The sequence below is a fragment of the Aulonocara sp. 'chitande type north' Nkhata Bay genome, linkage group LG2 (assembly GCF_057382095.1).
Source record: "Aulonocara sp. 'chitande type north' Nkhata Bay isolate Kocher_YH1m ecotype deep benthic linkage group LG2, A_spYH_male_GT1.1, whole genome shotgun sequence".
NCBI lineage: Eukaryota > Metazoa > Chordata > Actinopteri > Cichliformes > Cichlidae > Aulonocara > Aulonocara sp. 'chitande type north' Nkhata Bay.
In genome coordinates, this window is record NC_141345.1 from 26,907,975 (window position 1) to 26,931,871 (window position 23,897).

The 23,897-nt window shown below is 39.2% G+C and overlaps 1 protein-coding gene and 1 long non-coding RNA gene across 24 annotated transcripts in view; one reads left to right on the forward strand and one right to left on the reverse strand.

Annotated features, from left to right (window-relative positions):
- LOC147338011 (protocadherin alpha-C2-like) overlaps window positions 1-15,068 on the forward strand; it is a 196,890-nt gene extending 181,822 nt beyond the window's left edge. For all 23 annotated transcript variants that reach the window (XM_086313999.1, XM_086313843.1, XM_086314026.1 and 20 more), the window contains exons 2-4: window positions 38-102; window positions 3,503-3,588; window positions 12,035-15,068. In XM_086313999.1, the coding sequence (XP_086170125.1) occupies window positions 38-102; window positions 3,503-3,588; window positions 12,035-12,342 (459 nt within the window). In that variant the 3' untranslated portion in view covers window positions 12,343-15,068. The remainder of the gene's footprint in view (window positions 1-37; window positions 103-3,502; window positions 3,589-12,034) is intronic.
- A 6,363-nt stretch (window positions 15,069-21,431) lies between these two features.
- LOC147338017 (uncharacterized) lies at window positions 21,432-23,287 on the reverse strand. The gene is made up of 3 exons (XR_015131828.1): window positions 22,901-23,287; window positions 21,777-22,103; window positions 21,432-21,467 (listed from the first exon to the last, which is right to left on the reverse strand). It is a non-coding gene; the product is annotated as an uncharacterized LOC147338017 (long non-coding RNA).
- Window positions 23,288-23,897: the final 610 nt, after the last annotated feature.

The following is a 23,897-nucleotide window of genomic DNA, read 5'->3' on the forward strand; positions in this document are numbered from 1 at the left end:
GTACTTAAGACTAAATTTCTCTCACTCTCTCTTGCAGCCCAAGGTACCAAATTCAGACTGGAGATATTCAGCCTCCCTGAGAGCAGGAGGTGTAATGCAGAGGTAAGGATCCAATTTTACTTTGTGACTTTACACTAAAAGTCTCTTCATACCTCACTAGTTGATTTCCAATGTTTGGTGAAAAACAAAAGGTAAACAAAGAAAAAAAAAATCATATTTTCAAGATTTAAGCCAATAATTAATTCCTGCACAGTTTTATAAATGACTGATCTGTAGTAGTTGACAAATTTTATTAATCCCTATATATGGAAGTTGCATAACCTATTCCCAAATAGTATATAGAAAAAGATTAGTGTCATATTTAAATTCTATCCGATGTAACATCTAAACATTAAATAAATGAATGCAAACCCAAGTTAAACTCGTCTTCTTCCAAAAACAAGTTTTGCTGGTGTCATTATCCCTCCAAATATCTGCATATAAAGATATTGATCTAGCATGCTTCCGCATATTATGCGGAGTAATTTTAAAATAAACAAAGACCTGCAAGTACATTGGGGTTATTTACAAGTTTATTAGTTGAAGGGAGTCTGTTATTTTTAGAGCAGGCTGTTATTTAAACATTATCTTAGAATTGAAGCAGAAAATATATGCATAGACAATAATGTATATTTTAAAAAAAATAGCTTTTTTTGGGCAATGATACTGAGTTGACATTGAGATCTGTTGTAAAGGGTATGGAGTTTTCCCATTCCAATGGCTACCAGGCAAAAATTTAAAATATTTAACAAAGCCTACCCAGCTACATATCAAACATTTAGCCAGGTTAGGCATTTGCATTCATTAATTCCAGTAAGGATTATCTTTGTGCATTCTTCGCAGTGATGTGAGTGCTGCCTTAAGTGGAAGGATTTAATCTTAACATCACCCATTAATTACCATTTTCCACTGTACATTATGTTTATTAAACATATAGTTAAGGTAAATTTAGAGAATTTAGAGAAGTACCTTAGATTTTATTTAAGCATTTTGTTCAAATAAGCAGAAATAATTAATCTTTAATACTCTATAGGAGAAGAGAGACACAGCAATAAGAAATACACTCAGGAATTGCTCTATGTTACCATGCCCAGATGGGGACCGGATTGGAGGGTTAGAAGCAGAGAGGGGTCAGTGATGTATGAAGGGCAGTTTTTTGGGTGGAAACATAGCTACAAGGAGACAGGGAGTGTGCTGCATGACCACGGTAGTGATCGCATTACAAATTACAAAATCGAGGGTCATGCTTATGAGATGGCACCATAATTACAAACAGTTACATGTTTAATGAGGTAGGAAAGTTATCTCTATCTAACTATCTCATTTATTGCTTGACTAAATTAATCTGTCCTCATCTTACAGATGGTGGCATTTAAAAAATATCAGAAGTGTTAATGCCAAACAACTAGAAACATTGCTTAAGACACCCATGCTGAGAAACACTTTGCCTTTGTCACTTTGTCTCTCCTAAGGCCCTTGTGCATATGTATATGCATGTCATAGTGTGTATGATTAAAACAGCTCCAATCGTTATTTATACTCAGTGCTATTGTCCCACCTGTATTTGAATGGAGTGGCACATCTGTCTTAACACAGATGCAACCTGAAACACTGAATCGAGTGTTGGTTTCTTTTCATTATTCAAACATCATCTCTGTAGATACAAATATGTATGTACTCATGTATGCGATCTGATGCCAGATTATTAACATCGCATCATCTGAGTGTCATTAATGTTCCATAGATTCCCTCGTAATTACAGCGGGGATTATTGAAGTTAATGTGTCTGAGTGAAACAGTCTAATATAGTTAATCTTTCTCATGACTGACTCTCGCTGATGTGTTTCAGGTTGACTATCACTAAGCATCACGTAATTTTCATCTGTTTATACAGTATCAGAATCATATCTTGTGTGAGAGGCTTTGGATACAACACCCGAAAAACCATTTAATAGAAGTGACCTATTTCATTTTTTTAATCTAATCCCTGGGGAAAGCACATTTTCTCCTGTGTGTTATAAAAGTATGAGAGTATGAGTTAATTTTGAGATCATAGTAGTTATGAAATAAAACAATAAGTGGCTGAAAAATCCTGAAAATTGATAAGACAGTGGTTGCAGACAGTAGGAGAGGGTTACAAGGGAAATGAGAAAAAGAGACTACCATTAGGTGAAATATATACTGTCTGCCTGTTGCCACTGTAATGTGCTTTAATATTTAATCAGTGTACCCGATAATGCTGTGTTTTAGCAGCGCTTAAAATTCCATCCATCACCAAATCGCTTCTCGTCATGCATCAATGCATAATCTAGTTCTAGCTGTATACTATTTTAACTGTTCACAGTATTAAAAAGAAAAGAAAACTACAATATAATCAGTTGCAAAACTTTACTTTACTACACTGGTTCTGGTTCAGATTTCTGATAGACATTAGATTTCTTGTTTTAAAACACAATCACTGACAGGTTTTAATCACAGAAAGTACTGCACATGGATATTTGTAAAAAGAAATAAATAATTTTCTACATATCTATTTTTAAGCTGATAATTGTGAGAAGAACTATAGTCAGTGCCAAAATTTGTGTGGATCAATGAATTGAATTAAAGTAGAAGCAGGCTGAGAAGCAGAATAAAACGATGCTTTAGAACAGCAAATTAAGATGGTATGTATATTTTGTAAAATCATTTTATATTGGTAACTGCATGCTGTGATAGCCTGCCATGGGATAATGAATCACAGGTATATAAGTGTACAGTTTAGGTGAATTTTAGGTGAATTCACCTTTGAACAGAGGCTGTCTCATCCTCCCATCCTTAGATAACAGATATTTGGGACCACTTTTAAAGACATGTAGATATAACCAAACTGTGCCCTCTTTTTTAAATAATTTTTTTTTTTTTATTACTAAAACCACAATGTCTGAGCCAGACAGTATAATCTTCCACTTTTCAAGACAAGGCAGACACAGTGAGATTGGACCATGGTTTGTAGTAGAATTTCTGTTGTTGCTTTTTAACACTACACAGATTGTGGTGTTTTTCAGTAGAGCAGAGGGTGTTGGAGTCCCACAGAGTTGGTGTGAAAATGTAAGAACAGCCCTCTGTAATCCATAATCCAGAAAATGTTGGGAAAATGTAGAGTAACTACTTTAATCTTAATCTGAATGAAGCTGTTCTGGGATTTCTGCACCATTAACCAACCCCCACTGTTATTATAGTGTGTATTAAAAGAAACATATGGAGATAGGAAAACTGGATTTTGAATCCATACCTTGGGCTGTGAAATTCAGATGTGAAATCTTAACATACTATTAGAAAAAACTTATCTTAATGGATATTGTTTATAATATGTGTGCAAAAATACTTTTGTGATCTTTAATATGCTGATGTGTGTGTGTGTGTGTGTGTGTGTGTGTGTGTGTGTGTGTGTGTGTGTGTGTGTGTGTGTGTGTGTGTGTTTCAGTTCAGTGCATATGGAGGAGTCCTCAGTAATGCAGGGAGCCCAGGGGGTTCTGGTTCAGAACTGGCCCACTGCTTCCAGTGCTGCTGGTAAGAATCTCTCAAGCTACTTCCACCTAGAATAAGCACAGTTAATTATACCTCTGGCTAAAGATTAAAAATTAAATATACATATACTGGGAGGTTTCCATGATACACATAGTGCTAGTTTAGTCCAGAAAATCTAAAACAATGCTCAATGATTCTGTGTCAAGCACAATTCTTGACACAGGTTCATACAGTTATGATGGAAATTTCTGTTAATAAAGTATGCAATGCAAACATCCCAGTTCTACAGTCATGAGAGCTCTGTCCTTGGGATGTCTCAGCTCCTCTTTTGTACCTTGACAAAACAACTCTCTGTATCTCTTCAGTTACGACAGTTGCTTATCTGACCCAGGTTGTTGCTGGGCAGGGAGGACTCGGACTATCTTTTTCCAGGAAGCACCTGGGCTGGTCTTGAGCATAGCAGTTGAGCATAGCTAAGCAGTTACACCAGGTCATATTGACACACATGTGTCCTTCACCTAAAAAATAAAAAATTCTAAAATGAAATTCTAAGCACCTAAATATAAATGTGACAATAAACTAGAATTTTTCCCATTACAACATGCAGTTAAGATTGTCATACACCAACAACAGCACATCATTTAAAGCTTATCAAGGAGTGTGTACAGTGGTTATCAAATACAGGACTGTAATAAAATGATCACGACAGAGATACCATCTACGAGACTGCCTGACCATCTCCTACCGCTTCCTGCTGCCAAAGGGAAAGGAAATGACATGTGCTAGGTAGGTGGAGATGGATATCTCTGCTCTCTTGTAGCAGGAAGAGAAAAAAATTTAGAGAAGGAGAGGAAGTGAAAGTGACAATAGCTGATTGAATTATCAGCAAGACGTTTGGGGAAGCACAAGCTACTGATTCACAGAGGACAAACATTAACATAAACACATTAGTGAAGCATAATTATAAATGATTACAGTCATCCTCCTTTAAATGTGGATTAGGGATGAGCTAAATGTAATAGCATTTTTCAATATTTAAATGCATTTGTAATCTTTTAAAATTGAGATTAAAAAAAATCACATTGTATCTGTGCATTGTTGCTTGCACTGAATGCAATCATATGCAAGTCATCTATTGTTGTTGTCAGGTATTATGCAGATCCTGCAAGAGTGAAAAAGCCTCAAAAGGGCCACTATGCCATTGTGACTCATAAAGTTAGGGATTTATCCTTAATGTGCTAAACAATTATGACAATAGAGTGTTCCACTCAAAGATAGAAGTCCTTTTACTTACAGAAAACAGGAAATTATACATTTTTAATATCTGGCCTTCATTAGGGTGAAAAAGACCTTGTTAATTATTCAATGAAATACTGCAAAGAAGATTATAGGGAAACAATTCCTGCAAACAGTGACAGCACGAAAACAAAAATGCTAAATGACAGCTTTTATGTGAGCTCTTACAGGTATTGTAATGCCAATCGCAGTGCATTTCCAGTGCCCATAACTAAAATTTAGAAGACAGAATTAGCACCCTCAACAGAGGGATTTCAGTTGTGAACTCTTGACTTTTGTCATGATCATGGGATCCAAAAAGATTAGGAGTTAAATAGAGAAATAGTGGAAAAAAGTGCAAGTGAAGACAGGCGAACAAATGAGACTGACATATGTACATTAAGAAGGTTGTAGCAAGGATGAAATTGCAATTAGATTTAGATAAAGAGGTGATTTGTAGTAATTAAGAATGTGGAGCTGGCATGGCCTGGTATCTTTTATAGACAGGAGGCGGTGGGCTCAGCAGGCAGACAAACTACCCACACAGAGACTACTGTTTCTTCCTATCCACACATGTATGCACATCCTCCTTCGCTGTGCCATCGATTTCTTGCCTTGGCTGACTTACAGCCTGCTGGCACTTAAAAACCTGCGAGATAGAAAAGAGAGGAATAATTCAGGGATAAAAATGTCAGATAATATTAAAAACATTTTGTTTTAGTGGAGGAAAATAATGAAAATGATTCGTGTTTTTACTTTCCTGTTGATTCTTTTTATAATATCTCAGAAATGAGACAATGTGAGATAAGGATTAAATGTGGCCTGTCATAGGCTGTACTGTTTATAATAAAAATCATGTTTGTTAGGCCAGCTTTAGAGTTGATTGTTAAGAGAATATTTTGGGTGGTGAAAGTAAAGGATGCTGTTCTACCGCAAAGTCCGTTTCATTGCTCCAGTGTGAGACGCAGAGGGACAGCCGACAGCGCCCCTGTTTTTTTCTTTTTTATTTAGTATATACGGATTTGCAAAGCCGTATCAATTTGTGTGTCTGTTTTGTTGTCTTGTGTTTTCATGTGTATGTGAATGTGTCTGTGAGTCCTTGGCTGTGCTTCTAAGTGTGTTTTGGCTGCCTGCTTTGTGTGCTGCTCCTGCTGTGACAGATGGAGAATAGCCCACGCCCAGATTAACAGGCCCATATTAATGAAATCAGGGTTCTGCTTGGTGCGTAACTCTCCCTCTTCCTCTCCTTTGTCCATTCCTTCTCGGTCTTTGTCTCCTGCCCCCATCTATATCACAGCTTAGTCACTAAACCAAGCACTCATTGGGACTGCACAGAGAGCTGCACAGCACTGCAGCAAGGGTGATGGGAAGGAGATGGGTAGGTTGTAATGCAAAGGGTTTGAAATAAAAATCCTATCAGACAATAACAGACAAGGTGAAGATGAAGGCAGGATCAGAATGATTGAGAAGAAGTGAGAAAGAAATATGAGTCTCATGTTGCTGGGAGACAGAGTGATCCCAGTATTATTTTCCATCACCATAAGCACTGTCACCATGACTCCTTCTTATGTCCTACTGCTTCACTGGAGGATGTAGTTTCCATAGCAACCATTCATGGCTGCTAATATTGGCAGGGCAGGCAGGAAGGTGGGGAGAGCTGTTATGTTTGGGGGGAGGGGGTGCAAACATATGGTATAGGACAAAAGATAATGGAGAAGAGAAAGCACGCTGGGGGCAAAGGAAAAAAGCACCCTGTAGCATCAGGTGAAGGGCAGTGGGAGGAGGTGAAATCTCCATGAGCAAAAGGGAACGAGAGAGTTAAAGGAGAAAGGATATGTTTAGATAGTGAGAGTTGGAGTGAGGAGGGTGACCTACATTCATTGGGGCGGTGGTGTACTGCAGAGGTGGATGCAGGTTTTGTGTTTTCTGTATTACGCTAGATCTTGCATGCAAACTGAAATGTCCCATATACACAGAGGAACAGAAAAATGTTTTAGACTTAATAGTGACCAACTACAGTGGCAACAATTAACTGAAGAGTAAAGTAAAAAGGACAACTCTGAGGGAGACAGTTTAGAGAGACGCTGCATTATACTCATTTAGTGCCTCTTCCCTTAATCCTATAATTGCTCTCCAGAAAATAGGAGCATAAAATCGTCATTTACATTCACTTCGTTAGTCAGTCTCATTTGAAAGGAAGTGTGCATTTGCATAGGTGGTAGGTAAAGAAGACTTTCCGACAGACTAATGGTCAAATTCAAGGCCACGTGTCATAATTTCTTGATGCAGTTTTTTGGTTAAGTGAGTGGTCTTAAAACTATAATATAATAATCAGAGAAAAATATGTAGTGAAACTAAGTTGACTTAATATGAGTTTAGTATGAAAAATAGGAAATTTGCTGATGGTATTATACTGACCATAAAATTAGGCTAGACTCCTTTGTTCTGCAGATTTTTGGATTAAAAAAGACATATGGCCTTGGGAGTTGGGGACTGAAAGGTGGCATGCCATAACACTGTAAGAAGAACTATTTTAAGGTGTATCTAATGTTTGTGTGTGTGTGTGTGTGTGTGTGTGTGTGTGTGTGTGTGTGTGTGTGTGTGTGTGTGTGTGTGTGTGTGTGTGTGTGTGTGTGTGTGTGTGTGTCAGATTAAAGGTAAGGTAGAACAGTCTAGAAGCTATGTGGGACTGTTTCTGAATTTCTACTCACCATCTGCCTTCTATTCCTAGCTCAGATATTTACTTTCCTTTATTGTCAGTCTGTTCTTTTATTCCATCCCATATTTAAATATCTTGCCAGTTCTCTTACTTTTCTCCCTCTCTCTGGAGAATAAATCGATCTCCACTTTCTAAATGTTGTTGTTATAGCACCTGCATGGCTACATAAACCCTATACAGACAAATAGGAATGTCTCAAACTTCTACTCATACACTGAAAATTATTGTCATTTTACATTAAATTTAAACCCTGTCTCTGGGGACTTGTGTCCACCATCTGCCACATGATCTAGGTGGGTGCAAATAGCAAGGTGATCAGTCTGGCATGAAACCCAAACAGACACATCCAGACACATACATACTGCATATTAATGCATAATTGTCGTTGAATACCTGCAAACACCTGCAGCTGCATAGTATTTTTACCCTTAGCTGTATCCTTATTTCATTTGCCGTCAGCACAGTTTAGAATGTGTGGTGATTTATTCAGCCACCCAAATGTATTCTTCTATCAACACAAAGGCAGTAAAAAAAACTGGATGCATGAATTAGAATTAGGCTTTTAGGTATACGGTATTATCACATTTTGTTTTTATTAAAATGTACACACACTCAATGCTCAGCACAGAACAGTAACAGAGACTGGTGCTATTTTAGAAAAGGGTGTGGTCCCACTGCAGTATGGTAAAAGCAAAACAAAATGCACCTTGAGGATCTTTTAATACATTTTTTTCTCTGCTCCCACCCTCCGTTTTGGTGGTGAGTGCTTCATATCTGCATCCATCCTTGCACATTCTGGCTCCTTTTTCTTCCTCCTCCTCTTGCTTCTCAGCTCGTTATGTAACGCTGCACTGCGCTCCACTGCGCTTCTGCCCGAGTGGCCGATGGTAAGGCAGGACAAGCGGATGAATAAAGTAGATGTGGCAAAATGGAGCTGGGGTGATTTGAGTGGCTGTGAAAACCTTTGGCTGCACAGGGGGAGCAATGGGACATTTGCATGCAGAGAAGCACGACTGGGGACTCCAGAGATCAGCTCAGGAGAGCACTGACAGTAACCCAGACTGCTAATCCAAAATTATTAATTGGAGTGGCTTGTATCTTTCTAGCAGTGCAAAGGCAGGAGGTTTTCAGACAGGGGCAATAGTCATAACTATGAAATACATGAACATCTTCATCTCTAATGTGCATGGTAGTTATCACTGATGGACAAACTGTTTAATACCCAGTCACATTGATGTTACTATAAACACTGTTAGACTTGATTAAGACTCTTGTCATTAACTGGAGGGATGGCAGTTGGATGACTAAATTTCCATGCTACATTAGTTGAAAGGTCAGGGGAAATGAGAGATAGACAGAGGAAAGAGGGTGTGGAGTTTTAGTGTGCGAAAAACATGAGCATTTAATATTGATGCAATAATGTTGAGATCAGTGTTGAGTGAGGCGAGTGTGTCACCACTGTGAAGTAAAAGATACAAAGAAGATGGAATGAAGAGACATACAAGCACTTTTATATTTAGCACATCAAAGTGCTAAATATAAAAGTGACAGATGTGCAGTTACATCTCAGATCTAATACACATCACTGTCTACTGTAGTTAGTAACATCAAAATGACCCATGAGCCTTACAGAGTTGGGATTCTGTTATGATATTACCTTTTTAGTTGCACCAGAGCCGATCATGACCAGACTATAGTCTCACTTGACCCCACATCCCTATAATCCCGCATAACACAGTGTCTTTTTTTATTAGTGTCACTCTACTCAGCCTTACTGTTTCCCATCTGCATGCTCCCAGCATGACTCATCACTCTCCAGGGTGTTATTCCGTTTATGATTGTAACTTTGCATGGAGGCACTGCTGTCTCATCAAGTTCACACATTGAATTAGACAGGTAATTTCTTAGAGGCAAGAGACTGGACACTTTAGAGCAAAGCTTTGCCAGTATTTCAGTGTTATGCATTTTCATTTAGTGCTTCAGTTTTTCTTTTCTTTGTTTCTCCTCTGCTTTTGCGATTATAAAATTAGTCTTATATTTCTGCTGGGGGGAAAGGGATAAGGGCTTATCCATGGGAGAAAGGCTGTCATCTTAATGAATGTGACTTTTTCTGTCTCTCGGTCTACATTTAGAGAAAGCCTGTCTGCCCTGATCTTCTCAGTCTCTTTGTCAAGTTCAGTCTTCTCTCTATAGCTCTTACAGCTGTGTTGTCACAGTCAATGAAAGCATGATATTTGCGGGCTATAGCAATGGGGAATGATGCAAATACATGGCCCACTTAATTATTTTCATTTTTATTTCAATGATTATTTTTTTTATTTTTTTTAGTGTATTACTATTCATTGTTTCTTAAAGCCCAACCAACTGTCTAAAACACATATATTCAAATTGCAGTGTAATAAAGTGCAAATGAATATGCAAGTGTTTACACTGGAGAAGGTAAAACTTTAAATTGCTTATTTGTTTCGCTTGAAAATTATTGAAATGTTGAACCGATTGTTAGTAGGTGCCTGGTAGTTTCTCTATTCCACCTAATCATGTCAGCTATTATTCAAATTTGAAAAAAAAATCCTGTTTTCTGATTCAGCTTGGGCAGTTTCCCAACAAGACAAGCTTTAGAGGAGTACCCGCCTCAATCAGCGGGACACATCTCATCCCAACTAATAAGTTTAAAGGAGGGAACAAGTCTAAGAAACAACGAAGACATTTTTTTTTAAATTAAATAGAACATAAGAATTGGATTTAGTTTATTATTCTTCAACTTGATGGAACCCGAGAGTTTGGGTGTATCACTCTTTCACTATAGCCACTATAATTCCTATCAATGTAATGTTTATGTGGGTTATCCGGATTTATTGAAACAGTTCCCCCAGTTCTGCCTTTGCTCACATCTACTGTTACATTCATGAAGTGAAAATTATGTTTTTATGTCTGAGGTTCTTTTTTAACTACACAAGATAATCATAATAATCATAATTAAAAAGTTATATTTAGTGTATTTAAAAGTTTTCTGTCACACTGGCTTAGTATTACGTTTTCAACAGCAGATTAATGTTATGGCCCTGCAGGCCTCTCAGGTCTTACTTTGGTAAGACACATTTTTACCAAAGAACAACAATTTTCTTTCGCTGCCTCAGTCGAACCTCCCATGTGTTTGTGCATCTCCTCTGGCCTGTGCATTAGGCCTCTGTATTAGGCACTGAAACGCCACAAAGCAAATTTAAATGTCAGGAAATTACCAAACAGTGAGTGCTGTTGAGTGCTTTCTGTAATAGTTATAGAACTGCCACAAAAACAAAGCCTTTCATGTTTGTATTTAGGCTGACATTTGACTTGAAATAAAAAAAAATTAAGACATAGTGTGTAACATGAAAGCTCAGTAGGTAATAAAAGAATAAGATAATTTTGGAAGCTGGTATTCTTTACTCTGGGTACTGCATTAGGTCACACTTCTTTTCCCAGACTCTGTTACTTTTGGTTGAATAGAGCCGTGTTCAGTTTATCTCCTCTTTGCAAAGAACACAGAAAAGGAGTCAGAGTAATATAAGGAATATGAAAAGCAAGTGTGGCAAGTAGGTAATTTCTGTGAGGAAAGAACCAAAGTGACTGTGCCTTATGTTATCATGTTCTGTGCAATAACAAAGTACCAACCAACTAAGTAAGGATGTGATCATGCATTGAAGCATTGTCAGGCTGGCTGTCCAGGCCTTTCGAAATACAGCTGTTTGTGACTGAATAATGGTGTGTTATGTCTGCATCCATTCATAAACATGCTACCATTTCTAGCAGTGCAGTGTATAACCCAAGAGCTGGCTGCAGCAGCTAATACATTATCTAATAAAATTGAAATGTTTCTCCAAGGTAAATTCCTCTCACAGCTTCAGTTCAAGACCTTTCTCAGCTTTTAACATAGTAATTAAAGTCATATTAGCTTGGATAGGTAGGGAGATTTTGATTTACTGCCCACTTTATATTTTCTTTCTTTAAACCTCCCACAAAGTTCAACCACTTCCCACCTTTTATATCATGTCATGTCTGTTGTTACCAATAATTATGTACTGATAATTTTTTTTTTCATTGACTGCTGTGGAGATCATTGACATTTAACTGCATTTGGACTTTTAACCTAGTAAATCTGATTAATGTATATGAATGTGAAGGACAGATTTTCCCTGTGCTTTTCATTTACTTTGCAGTAGCAGATTACACAGTGATTGCCTCTTATAGGCATGCTTTATAAGCTAAAATGATTACTTTTATCTGATATCTTTAAGAAATTAAGAATCAAAAATATAAATCTGATGACATGAAGACATTTGAAGGACACAGAATAATGGAAAGGATGACCATAAAATACCACCATAGTTTACCATTTTTTTTTTTTTTTTGGTAGTAAACGTACAGTGCTATAGTAGCACACAGCCACCACTGAGTCATTTCAAGAAAAAAAGAAACGTGATATAAACTATTATTCCATCTTTTCTTTTCTTTCAGATGGTGAAGGAGGAGAGGTTTCGCCCCCGATGGGTGCTGGCGTAGACAGCAACAGCTGGCACTTTCGCTATGGCCCCGGTGGTCCAGGTGCACCTCCACAACACCTAAAACCTGGAGAAGTTCCCCCAGAAGCCTTCATTATCCCTGGCTCCCCTGCCATAATATCTATCAGACAAAACCAAGGAGGCGAGGACGACAAGAGTGATTTCATTACCTTTGGAAAGAAAGAGGAGGCCAAGAAGAAAAAGAAGAAGAAGAAGGAAAAGAAAGACAAGAAGGATAAAGGAAAAGATGATGGAGATGAGTAGATGAGAAGAGAATTAAAACTACAAAGTAGAAAAGGGTGTTGTTAAAACAGAGGTATCAACTTAAGTCCACTGGGAAAAATACATTGTAAAACTATTTCCTAATTTCACATTTTGATCATAATATTAATTTAAAAATCTCTCTCCTTTGTGAACCTGGCCTTTTCAAGATTTATTTTACCTTCAGTTCCTGATTGTGGTAAATTACAGATCTTGCCTTGATTGAACAAATAATACAATACCTAATAAAATTATAGCGTTTTCCCCACACCCCTATGTGCCTACACACCCCAAGTCAACTCACGACATCCTTTAACCCACTGGGCTTATTGGCACCTCTGTCTTACCCCATCCAAACTAAAGTGTATAAATCACTCCCTCTCTCTCTCTCTCTCAGAGGAGATGAGATGCTTTTACGAGAACAACTAAAAGCTGTGCCAGCAAAGGAAAAGAAGAAACAAAAAAAAAAGACTGAGACAGATTTCTGCAGTCTGGAGCTGGACACACTCTACTTGTAAATATCATGGGCGAGAGTCACCTAAATTAAGGCTAACAAGAAACTGCTGCAGATTCCTCTGGTAATTACCAACAGTGTTTCCTGAGATCTCAATGAAACCACATGCACATACGCATGCTCACATATTCAAACATGCAAACACAAACTTATCATGAAAAAGTGGACACAGAAAGCACTTGACACTAAGAGAGAGGGAGCAAAAAACAGCTGGCATAAAAGAAAAGTGCTTGAAACCAGACACTGCAAGCTTTTTGCCCTGCACAGTTGCCTATGAGGTGCACATCAACTCTCTCAGGATTGATGCAGCATGATTTGCAATCACTCTGTATTTGCTCACTGCATTGAAAGAACACATCTTCCGCCAGAACCCCAACTGAGGAATGCAGAGAACACTGGAAAGATGGAGAGAAGACACCTCAGATTCTCCTGAGTATCACCAAGGGGAGAGTCCAGCAGGGCTGGCACATGACTCCATGCTGAGTCAGTGGACTCTAATGAAAACTTTGAGTTCATCAGGAGAGTCTTTGATAACACCATCTTTCCTCCCCCGCTGCAGCAAAAGCCTAATGCTTTCTGCTTTGAATGTTTGGTAGCAACCAGTCCTTACCCAATACCTTGAGTTTACAAATGCTCACCTGCTTGTACTTGCCCCATGCTGCCAGGAGCCATCTTCTCCTGCCCAAACCGCCTTTTTTTGTGACAATGAAGTTTGTAAACATGTTATGTTTTCATTCATTTTCTGAAGAGATTCATTATAACATACTCTTTTTTTCTTCATAGCTTTAAATGATTTTTGCTTGACATACCCATCACCATTTACCCTCAAACACTGACCCTAATCCCCACTCTAACCCCCTGCCCAGGATCAGTCCTGGGAGTGGCCCGTTCTGAACATTGTGGTGTGCTGCTGAGAGCAGCATGGAGTAATGTGGATGAGGCCTGGGGAAACCCAGTTGGGGAGAGGGGCTATGCCCTGAACTCTTGTCAGATGTTTCTTAAGTGCAAAACGGTTCAGCGCTTTTAACTTGTGAATAATACACTATGTGGTTCATTTCCTGTTTGTAGCCACTAATGAGAGAGGACCAGGTGGGATGAGACTGATTACAGGGACCCTGGAGGACTGGGATAGAGTGAGGAGACAGGTGCCGTGGGCTGGCCCTCCCTCTCCATGTACAAGAGAAGTTCTCCAGCTGATTGTTCACATATTAGCTTGTATGTACGCTGTAAATGTAGCGTAGACTAGATTGCCTCTACATTAGCAATTGAAACTTGATAAGAATATGGGCAACTAAGGACTCCGATCCCAGAGCTATATCCCACCAATCCTCTCTCAAGAGGTTTTGAAGTAGGGGCACACACACTAGCCTCAAGGCCTGCTTCTGTTGGTTTCCCTCCCCCTGCCTGTAACTTGTTGCCACATCCCCAGAGTTTTGCGGCTCAGTATGACGTCACTCCATTAAGTGGCTGCTGCATGTACTGCTCTAAGGAAACACATACTATATAGAGAAATATATATATAAATAGATAGATGGCTATGATTTTATTCTTTTGTATTATCATTTTTCTTCATTACTCGCACAGGAGATATTTGTATGTACTTCTGTCTCTGCCAAACATCGATGTACTAAAATCTTCACGCTCCACAGATGTTGTATGGCATCCACTAAACCTCTTTAGATATTTGTAAATGCTATAGTGTGATACCTTTCAACGCAAGTTCATTATTTTTCTTTCACCAATGATAATTTTGTTTTGGAGAACAAACAAAGCAAGAAAAAAAAGAAAAAAAATCACTCTGTGTCTGGCTTTGACATGATGACCTAACTAACACTGTATTATTGTAACTGAAATATGTATGATCCTATGATGAGCTATCACTTCCCTTTCACTCTTAAAAAATAAAAAAGAGAAAAAAATCCAGTGTAAAAAATAAAAGGATATATGTAGTGTATGCTTGTGTTTAGTGAGTGTTCATGCTGTCATTCTTTTCCAATGTATGGTGGTGAATTATGGTGGCTATGTGCTGTTCTGATTGGATCAGCCAAGATCTGTTGTAAAACCCTTTTTTGTACACCCTCTCATCAACTGTGACAGTGACGTAGTGAATTTCATTTACTTCATTTATTTTTTTGACTTTTTATTTTCCATAAATGGATACAGTGGTAATGTGTTTGGTTTATAAATCACTAATAAAATTTGCTTTATTAAAATACATGTGAATATATTGTCTTGTGTGTGTGAGAGAGATAGCTCTGTGCTTTTCCCCTGCCATTTGAAGGCCAATTAAATAGTGACTAAATCTATTTCAGGTTTTAAGGGGAAAAAAATCTATTTTTTAGCACCCAGTTCATGTGCACGTTTAAAATACTACACCTATTTAAAAGTTGCCTTTACAATTACAATTTTTTGGCAGGCAATATAGAAAACAAGTGCATCTCCTTACAGAGGGCATGGCGAACAAAATATCTGCAGGCAGCTCTTCTCTGTCACACATGCTCACATCCTTCTTTCTCTGAACTGACATGCAGTCAGGTACAAAGACTTGTTCCCTGCAGAGATGAAAGACAAGCACATTGAGGTACTTAGTTTGGGTGCCTAATTTCTCCTCATTAAAAGCATGGTCACAGATGATCCAAATGGTCCCATGTGAAAGTAAGCTTCCAGATGCACCATAATTTAATAGAGTGGCTAAGTAGATTTGATGTATCCCAGTGTGTGAGTTTGTCGAAACACCTACACAGTAGTGAGCCATTACTCATTCTGGCCTAGATAAAATGCCGCATTGATAATCAATACATTTATCCAGTTTGTCAGGAAATTCAATAGTTTCCTACTTTAGACTGTTTAAAAAAATCAAATTTCCTACTTTGCTTTTATCTGTAGTCTCGGTTGAACAAAATGTAAGACATTTTCAATGCTGAGTTAATAGCCCGATACTAATGCTAATAAAGTCTCCTTCTTTCCAGTTTTCATCCAAAGAGGGGAGACTGTGATGAGAGAGGTTCAAGAGTTCATGTTTAAAAAAAATGCTTGCAAAGATGCAACACCCGTTTCTTTATTTCATTCTCTCCTGGAGACAGTTTCCATGGTTACGGCTATTTGGGGAATAGTCTCTATAGCAACAGCCTTATATACTTAGCAAGCACAGGAGGGTTAAAACAGCAGGGTGCCCTGGATGGGTGTGTCCTTTTATATGCCACAGACAGCATTTCACAAATGACTATAGCTACTGATTTGAAGATTCAATACAGTATCTCAAATTCCTTTTCTAACAGGAACAACAGATAAGAAAACTATTTAACCAAAAGACCTACGCCCACACATTCAAAATCCCTACAGTAACACATTCCCATGAGGATTTACAAGATATGTTGTGGTATTTGTATATTTTAGCTCATTTGAGGTATACAAACAAATTAGCAAACAAAACAATTGGATTGGTTGCAGAAAAGTAGCCCACAGTGTTTGGTCTGCAGAGCAGTGAATCTCTGGCTAATGAATATGGATATATATCATGACATAGCAAACAGAAAGAAGCACAACAGAGGGCCACTTGCTGACACTATTTACACACTGTACCTTTCAGACACAAATGTGAACAAATTAAAACACAACATAAACACAGACTACACAATATTTTTTTAGGACATGTAAGGAACTAATGGATGAAGGCCAGAACAAAAAAATGTCAAAAACATAACAGAAACGAAATGCCATATAAATGTGCACTGAAACTGCAGTGACTCAGGAAAATCATCCTGTCAAGGAAGCAAAATTGAGTGACTTGAGTTAAGATAGTGAGATTAATATGAGGAATAATTTTGGCCTGTGGCAAAAACAGAGATACAAGTTATAACTTGGAAAGGCAGTTCCTCTGAGAAAGTGCAAAAGAGTTAAGGAAACTGGATTAGACAGTAGGTTGAGAATTAGGAAAAAAATTTCAGCCTGATTAAGACAAATGATCTTGAAGGGCTTATTGGTAGCTGAAACATTTATAGCACCCAAGTTGCAATTTGTCCTTAATGGGCTGTGTTTCTCACAGCATTTACCCTTTTACTTTAATTTAATTTATTTATCCTTCAGTCCTGCACCTTACACATGGCTCACATGCACAGACCACAAGTCGAAATCAGTCATCCAGGGCCAGCACTGAATCTCATAAAATGAGCTCAAGAGTTGGGAGTTTGCCTTGTAATCGGAAGGTTGCCCGTTCGAGCCCCGGCTTGGACAGTCTCGGTCGTTGTGTCCTTGGGCAAGATACTTCACCCGTTGCCTACTGGTGGTGGTCAGAGGGCCTGGTGGCGCCAGTGTCCGGCAGCCTCGCCTCTGTCAGTGTGCCCCGGGGTGACTGTGGCTACAATGTAGCTTGCCATCACCTGTGTGTGTGAATGGGTGGATGATTGGATGTGTAAAGCGCTTTGAGGTCCTTAGGGACTAGTAAAGCGCTATATAAATACAGGCCATTTACCATTTACCATAAAAAGCATATAAACATTACATGAGCTCCTATCAGAAACTGTAGCGATTTGTAAGTGTAATAATGGGGGGGGGGGGAAATAACTGATTCCCATCAGTCACAGGACACAGACAATCATAGATCACACAATGGGCTAATATGCCAACAGCTGTGCTCTATGTTCTGTACATTTGTGAGGGTAGGAGCCTGATTCACCTTCTAATAAAAACAAGCAAGAGTATATAATCAACATTACTGCTATATGCAGAAGCAGAAAGCAATTCATATGTGAAATATGTGCAGAGCTTAAACAGAACTGCTGGACTTCACTAACCATCATGCAGTGCGTGTAGAACGTGTCAGTGCTTGAGAAAGTCCAGCATGAAAGTGTTAATTTCACCTAAATGCATAGAGTATTATATCTTGGCAATGTCAGACATTTCCAGGATTTTTTTACAGTGAGGACATATGAAACATATATGAACACATAGTGGGGAAACACTACACGAATAACCCACTGCACTTGCCACTTATTCATCAGTGTTGCATTCTTTTCATAGGCAAGAGTACTAAGTAAAAGGCGCCATCTACTGGTTAAAATATGACAGCACGTTTGACCACAATTCAACCAGACAGGTAAATAAAGCTAGGCATTTTTACATTATTTGAAATTTCACTCCTCTCATAATCAAAATTGGCATTCATTATGGAAAGATAATTGTTAGTATTCCTAACATTCATGCAACTGAAGGGTTTCAGTTCAGTTTTGATTTTAAATCATTATTTAAATTATTCACTTGCTGTTACCTTTTTCTTTCTTATTGAATAAAAAAATCCCCCCTAAAATGTGGTTGTTTTCTTTTGATCAATTTGCCATCTATTGTTAGTGTATTGTATGAATATCAAGCAGAAACAAGCAAATAAACAAAAAAAAAGAAAATATTTTAAGAAAAAGATTGGATCAAAATGCACGTATTTAGTGTAAAATCAAGCACAATGTCTACTAATATAGATAATATCATTAATTTTAGTTTTAATTCTTTTTAATTTTTTTTTAATTTTTAATTTATTTATTTCTTTTTTTTTTGGGGGGGGGGGGGGGGGGTTGTTGTGCATGCATCTGCCTCTCACTTCTGACCCATATACTCCCTTCTACTGCCAGGAAGCATGCACATTTCATAATTCTGCTATAGTGACAGTGGTACTTTGGCCAGCTCCATGATCTGTAAGTCTCTTTTTCACTTTCAGTCGTGATATAACATTTTAACAATGCTAACTTTCAGCCATATAACTGACACTATATTTATAGCACAATATACACTGATGAAATTATAATCATAAAATGTCTCTATCGCCCACTGGTGTCTGGCTACAGTATAGGTCATAAACCCCGCCTCCTCGGATGGGACCGGGGACAAACTAAGATAAAAAAAGTTCTCCTCAGATATTTTTTTTCCGCAAAGATGCTTACTTTCATTATCAGTAGTTCTCATCACGCTGATTTGTGTTTAAATTATGTCATTTCTTTCTCTCTCCACTGGGTCCAGAGGACATCCTAGAACAGAGCTGACCCTCTGGATCACCCTGTTCAGTCTTTTTCTGTCTCAGTCTCAGCCTGAAAGACCCTTACAAATAAGTGCGTAATTGGTTCGAATACAGTGTAATTTAATGACCACATTGTTTTGAGGCAACATGGGCTAATTTGCTGAATTGTGATAATTTACATAATAAAAAAAATTGTAATGCCTTGATAGAGTTATTGTGAAAAGTTTTAAATGACTCATGAGTATAGGACTGCTTTTGATTTAGATTTAGGATTTTATAGTAGATATTGCTGTGTTTACAAGGTTCTATAATAAAGGAAGCAAATTAGTACATGCTGTTACCCTGTCAGACCAAGGGTGCCGCTAATGAGGCTGGGTAAGAGAGAGGGGAGAAGAAGAAAGTAGAGAGGTAAAAAAGATGGAGTGCTGCTGTAAAGGCTGAAATAAAGTGTTGAACCCAGACTTGTCCTCTCCTCCGCTACCTGATTACAAACTCAACAAATTGGCGACGAGGATGAGCGCTTCAGTGCCGAGCCCACCGCCCTTTTTGCAACATGCGGGTGAGCCGGGTATACCAGTTATGACGTGGCGCAAATTCTTTGAGAACTACATGCTAGTGATAAATGCTACGGGAGATGCATGGCCGGAGGCGAGACGACGAGCCGTCTTATTATTGCTTGGGACCAGAGGGACAACGACTGTTCTACACACTGCCGAATCAAGGTACAACGTTTGCTGACGCCATGACTGCGCTTGAAAACCACTTTGCCCCTAAAGTGAATGTAGTGGCATGCAGGCACACATTCAGACAGCGAGTTCAGCGGGCTGATGAAACTGTGACCTAGTATGTTTCCGCCCTCAGAGCGTTAGCTGTGCCATGTGGTTTTGGAATAATGGAGGGTGAAATGATTCGGGATCAGCTTGTTGCTAATGCTAATCTCAGTGTTGTTAAAGATAAATTGCTGCTGGAGGAGGACCTTACATTGGACAAGGTAGTTACTTGCGTTTCAGGTGGAGGCTGCGGTCAAGAATGCTACACTCCTCTCTTCTGCGCCCACAGCCCAGACTGCTGCAGTACAAGCTGTGGAGGTGAAGGACACACGTCTTCGGGGAAAAAGAGGAACGCGACCAGCTCAAGCTCGGAGACCTACATCTAAAGAATGGCACAAAAAGGCAAGTGATAAAGAGGAACAGCGTCATTGTTTCAGATGTGGATCCGAGAAACACCTGGCTAATGATAAAAACTGTCCAGCAGCAAAAGTAAAATGTAAATGGTAAAAATAAATGGCCTGTATTTGTATAGCGCTTTACTAGGGACCCCAAAGCGCTTTACACATCCAGTCATCCACCCATTCACACACAAATTCACACACTGGTGATGGCAGCTACATTGTAGCCACAGCCACCCTGGGGCTCACTGACAGAGGCGAGGGTGCCGGACACTGGCGCCATCAGGCCCTCTGACCACCACCAGTAGGCAACAGGTCAAGTGTCTTGCCCAAGGACACAACGATCGAGACTGTCGGAGCCGGGGCTCGAACTGGCAACCTTCCGATTACAAGGCGAACTCCCAACTCTTGAGCCATGATCGCAACAAAAAAGGGCACTTCGCCAGAGTTTGTAAATCAGCTGTAGCAGTGGTCAGGGAAGTAGTTGTTCCCGAGTTTACAGTTTTATGTGTTGATGATCACAAACCAATGACTGCATCATGTGATAAGATTATATGCAAAATGAACATTGAAACACCACAGGGAAACTCTGAGGTTCTGCAGTTAATTGTGGATACAGGAGCTTCAGTATCTATCCTTCCAGAAGCCATCTACAAAGAACATTTTGCACCCTGTGCTTTGACTGAACCGAAAGTTAAGCTTGTCACTTATGCAAAAGGTGACTTGCCTGTCATTGGCTGCCTACAGGCTTCAGTGAGGATTGCAAACAATGACAGAAAAGTCCCAGGATCATTCTTCATAGTTAAAGATGGATCACCTTTTCTGAGGTTGGACTTAAATAAAGCACTTAACATTGATATCATTGCTGGAAAAGTCATCAACAAAGGAGAGGATCCTGCAAGAGGATCACCAGCCAGTAAACAAACATGCATGGTGAATAACATTGATTCTTCTTCTTCCCATCATCTCGGAGCTGTTAAAGGGTTCATCCACAAAGGTCAAGTGAACAAGACAGTACAGCCGGTTCGTCAAAAACTGCGGCGTCTACCACTCAGATACGTGAGGTGTCAGCTGAATTGAAACGTCTACTCCAAGCAGGCATCATCGAACCAGTGGATGCAGCTGAATGGGTGAGTCCTCTAGTGGTTGGAAGAAAAAATAAGGGAGACTTAAGACTTTGTGTGGATCTGTGTGAACCTAACAAGAGTGTGATCATGGACTGTTACCCTCTTCCTCACATGGAGGATTTGTTTGCACAGCTGGCTGGGGCTACACATGTTAGCCAGATTGATTTAAGTTCAGCTTATCACCAACTGCCTCTTCACCCTGATAGCCAAAGCCTCACAGCATTCATAACCCATGAAGGACTCTTCCAGTTTACGAGAGTCCCATTTGGACTTGCTTCAGCCCCTTCTGCCTTCCAAAAGATGATGCAAACAGTCCTAAAAGAGGAGACATAATATGACATAATAGTGTATGGACATTTCAGAGAAGAGCATGATGAACGGTTACAGGCTGTCCTCCAACGCCTGAAGGATGTCGGTCTGCAGATCAACTTCAACAAAAGTTGATTTGGACTAGGGCTGGGCAAAACGATTATTTTCCTAATCGATGAATCTAGCGATTAATTTTTCGATGCATCAATTAATCTAACGAAAAACAAATATAACAAAGGAAATCATAGCAAAAAATTAATAATATACAAACAGCAGCAATGGCGTCTTTGAACAAATAATGAAATGACAAGTTACCCCTAAGTAGGACTCTGTGACCAGACTTGTTCAAGCATCAGTGGTAAGGGAGATTTTGGATGTGGCTTTTTTTTTAGTTCATTCCTTAGTTTCTCCACTGAAGTTTCATACTTTCTCTTCATCATGCTTGTAAAATGACGCTTAGACGGCAGAGTGTAACCTGGTTGGAAAGTGGTCAGCATTTCTTTGAATCCCTCACCCACAGCAAGTGGTCTCTTGTCTTTTAAAATCATAGATAAGACGCTCTCAGTAAGTACAGCCACCTCCTGGGGGGTGCATGGTGTACTTCTTCTCTGACAGTAGTCCTCCAGACTTTTCTGTTTATTCCTGAAATCATAAATCACACACAGCACACAGATGAATTTGAATAATTACTAAATAATTATATGGAAAGCATAATATCAAAATAATTTGATAAGGATCTGGTTGAGATAGGTAGGTAGGTAGATAGATAGATAGATAGATATACACACACATACTGTTATGCCATGTGCTTTCATAGCATAACAGTAAGAGGTTAATAATAATCCCCAATGTTGAACATATGATATGCAGTAATCATGATGGCTGGAAAAGATAACGTTTAAACAGCCATAGCTGATGGCACCTTTACTGGTGCACTGCTTTCTAGTCATTAGATGGCATAACTTTTGACCTATAAGTTCAAGCTGGAGAAGCATTATGTATAAAAACAGCGTTCAAATAGGATGAAACACATTAAATTTGACAAATCAAGAGTTCATTGTCATTTTGCTTTTGCAAGCACTTTAACAATGTTGTAATAGTGTCCACGACGGCTACGTTTAGCAGGTGGTGCATTATCATTGTTAACATTTTTCCTGCGGCCAATTCGCTGTCTCACATTTTTGTCTTTCGCCGATTCTGATAATCAGCCTGCGTGCATTCCGACTCATTTTGCCAGCATGGGCCACAAACCAAAAAAACAATAACAACTAAACAGCAGCTGCTATATGTTACTGCTAAGCAGCTTAAATGAGTTTTGCATTTACGGAGGTTGGGTGTTTATCTCTGTGTCTATGAGCAAGTGTATGTCCACGTGGGGGGGGGTGTCTGGATGAATTAACGAGTAAAAACTAGCGTTAGTAAAAAAGTTGAAAACTTACGGTGGTTTGTCCTTTGCAGAAGCTGCTCCTGGATGCAGTCGTTTGAGGTGCTGGTGCATAGCCGTCGTGCTTTTATGATAGGCCATTTCCACCTCACAAAGCCGGCAAACGACTGAATCACTTCCTTTTCTGTTAAAATATCCCCATACTGTAGAACTGCGTGTTCGGGTGGAGTGATTTAAGTTGATTGCAACTGCCTCACTCATGATTCCGCTACTCGCTGCCGCCATGTCTTTTTTTGAAAGTGACGAAGCATCGACGCAGATTTTTTTACGTCGACGTATTTTTTGCGTCGACGTAATCGATTACGTCGACGCGTTGTCCCAGCCCCAATTTGGACAGACATCTATTCCGTTCTTGGGACTCGTCATTTCCAAGGATGGCCTGACCACCTGACTGCCATTGCCAAAGGCCCTGCACCAAAGGAAATGGCTGCTCTTCATTCCTTCTTAGGCTTGACTTTGTGGTTCAGCAAATTCCTACCAAACTATGCAACTGTGGTTGAATCACTTCATGAGCTACTTCGGACAAGTCAGACGGCTGAACTTCAATGGACTGATACAGCAAATGAAAGCGTCAACAAACTGAAGGAAATGCTACTAAAAAGCCCAGCACTGGCAATCTTCAACCCAGGGGTCCGTTCTTCGTACCTCGCTAAGTAAGTTAGCTGGATTTGATTGTTGACGATTTCGCGTGATCTTGGATCGTTTGGTTCTCCGAAGCTCATCCGGGACTTGCTGTCATAGCAACAGATCCGTAAGCATAAACCTGCTCGGGAGCAGGCTTACTTTATGTAAACAGGATTAGATCGCGGCCACTCAGGTATGTCCGCTTCATTTATACGAAAGCAACAGCGATATTTTACCACTGTTTTACCATAAATAAATATTATCAATGTAACTAAAGATAATGCAGTACTTGATCCTTTTATTGATTCCATACAGATACATACAGGTCATTTCCTAAAAAAAGGGAAATGTACTATTAACTCATTCAC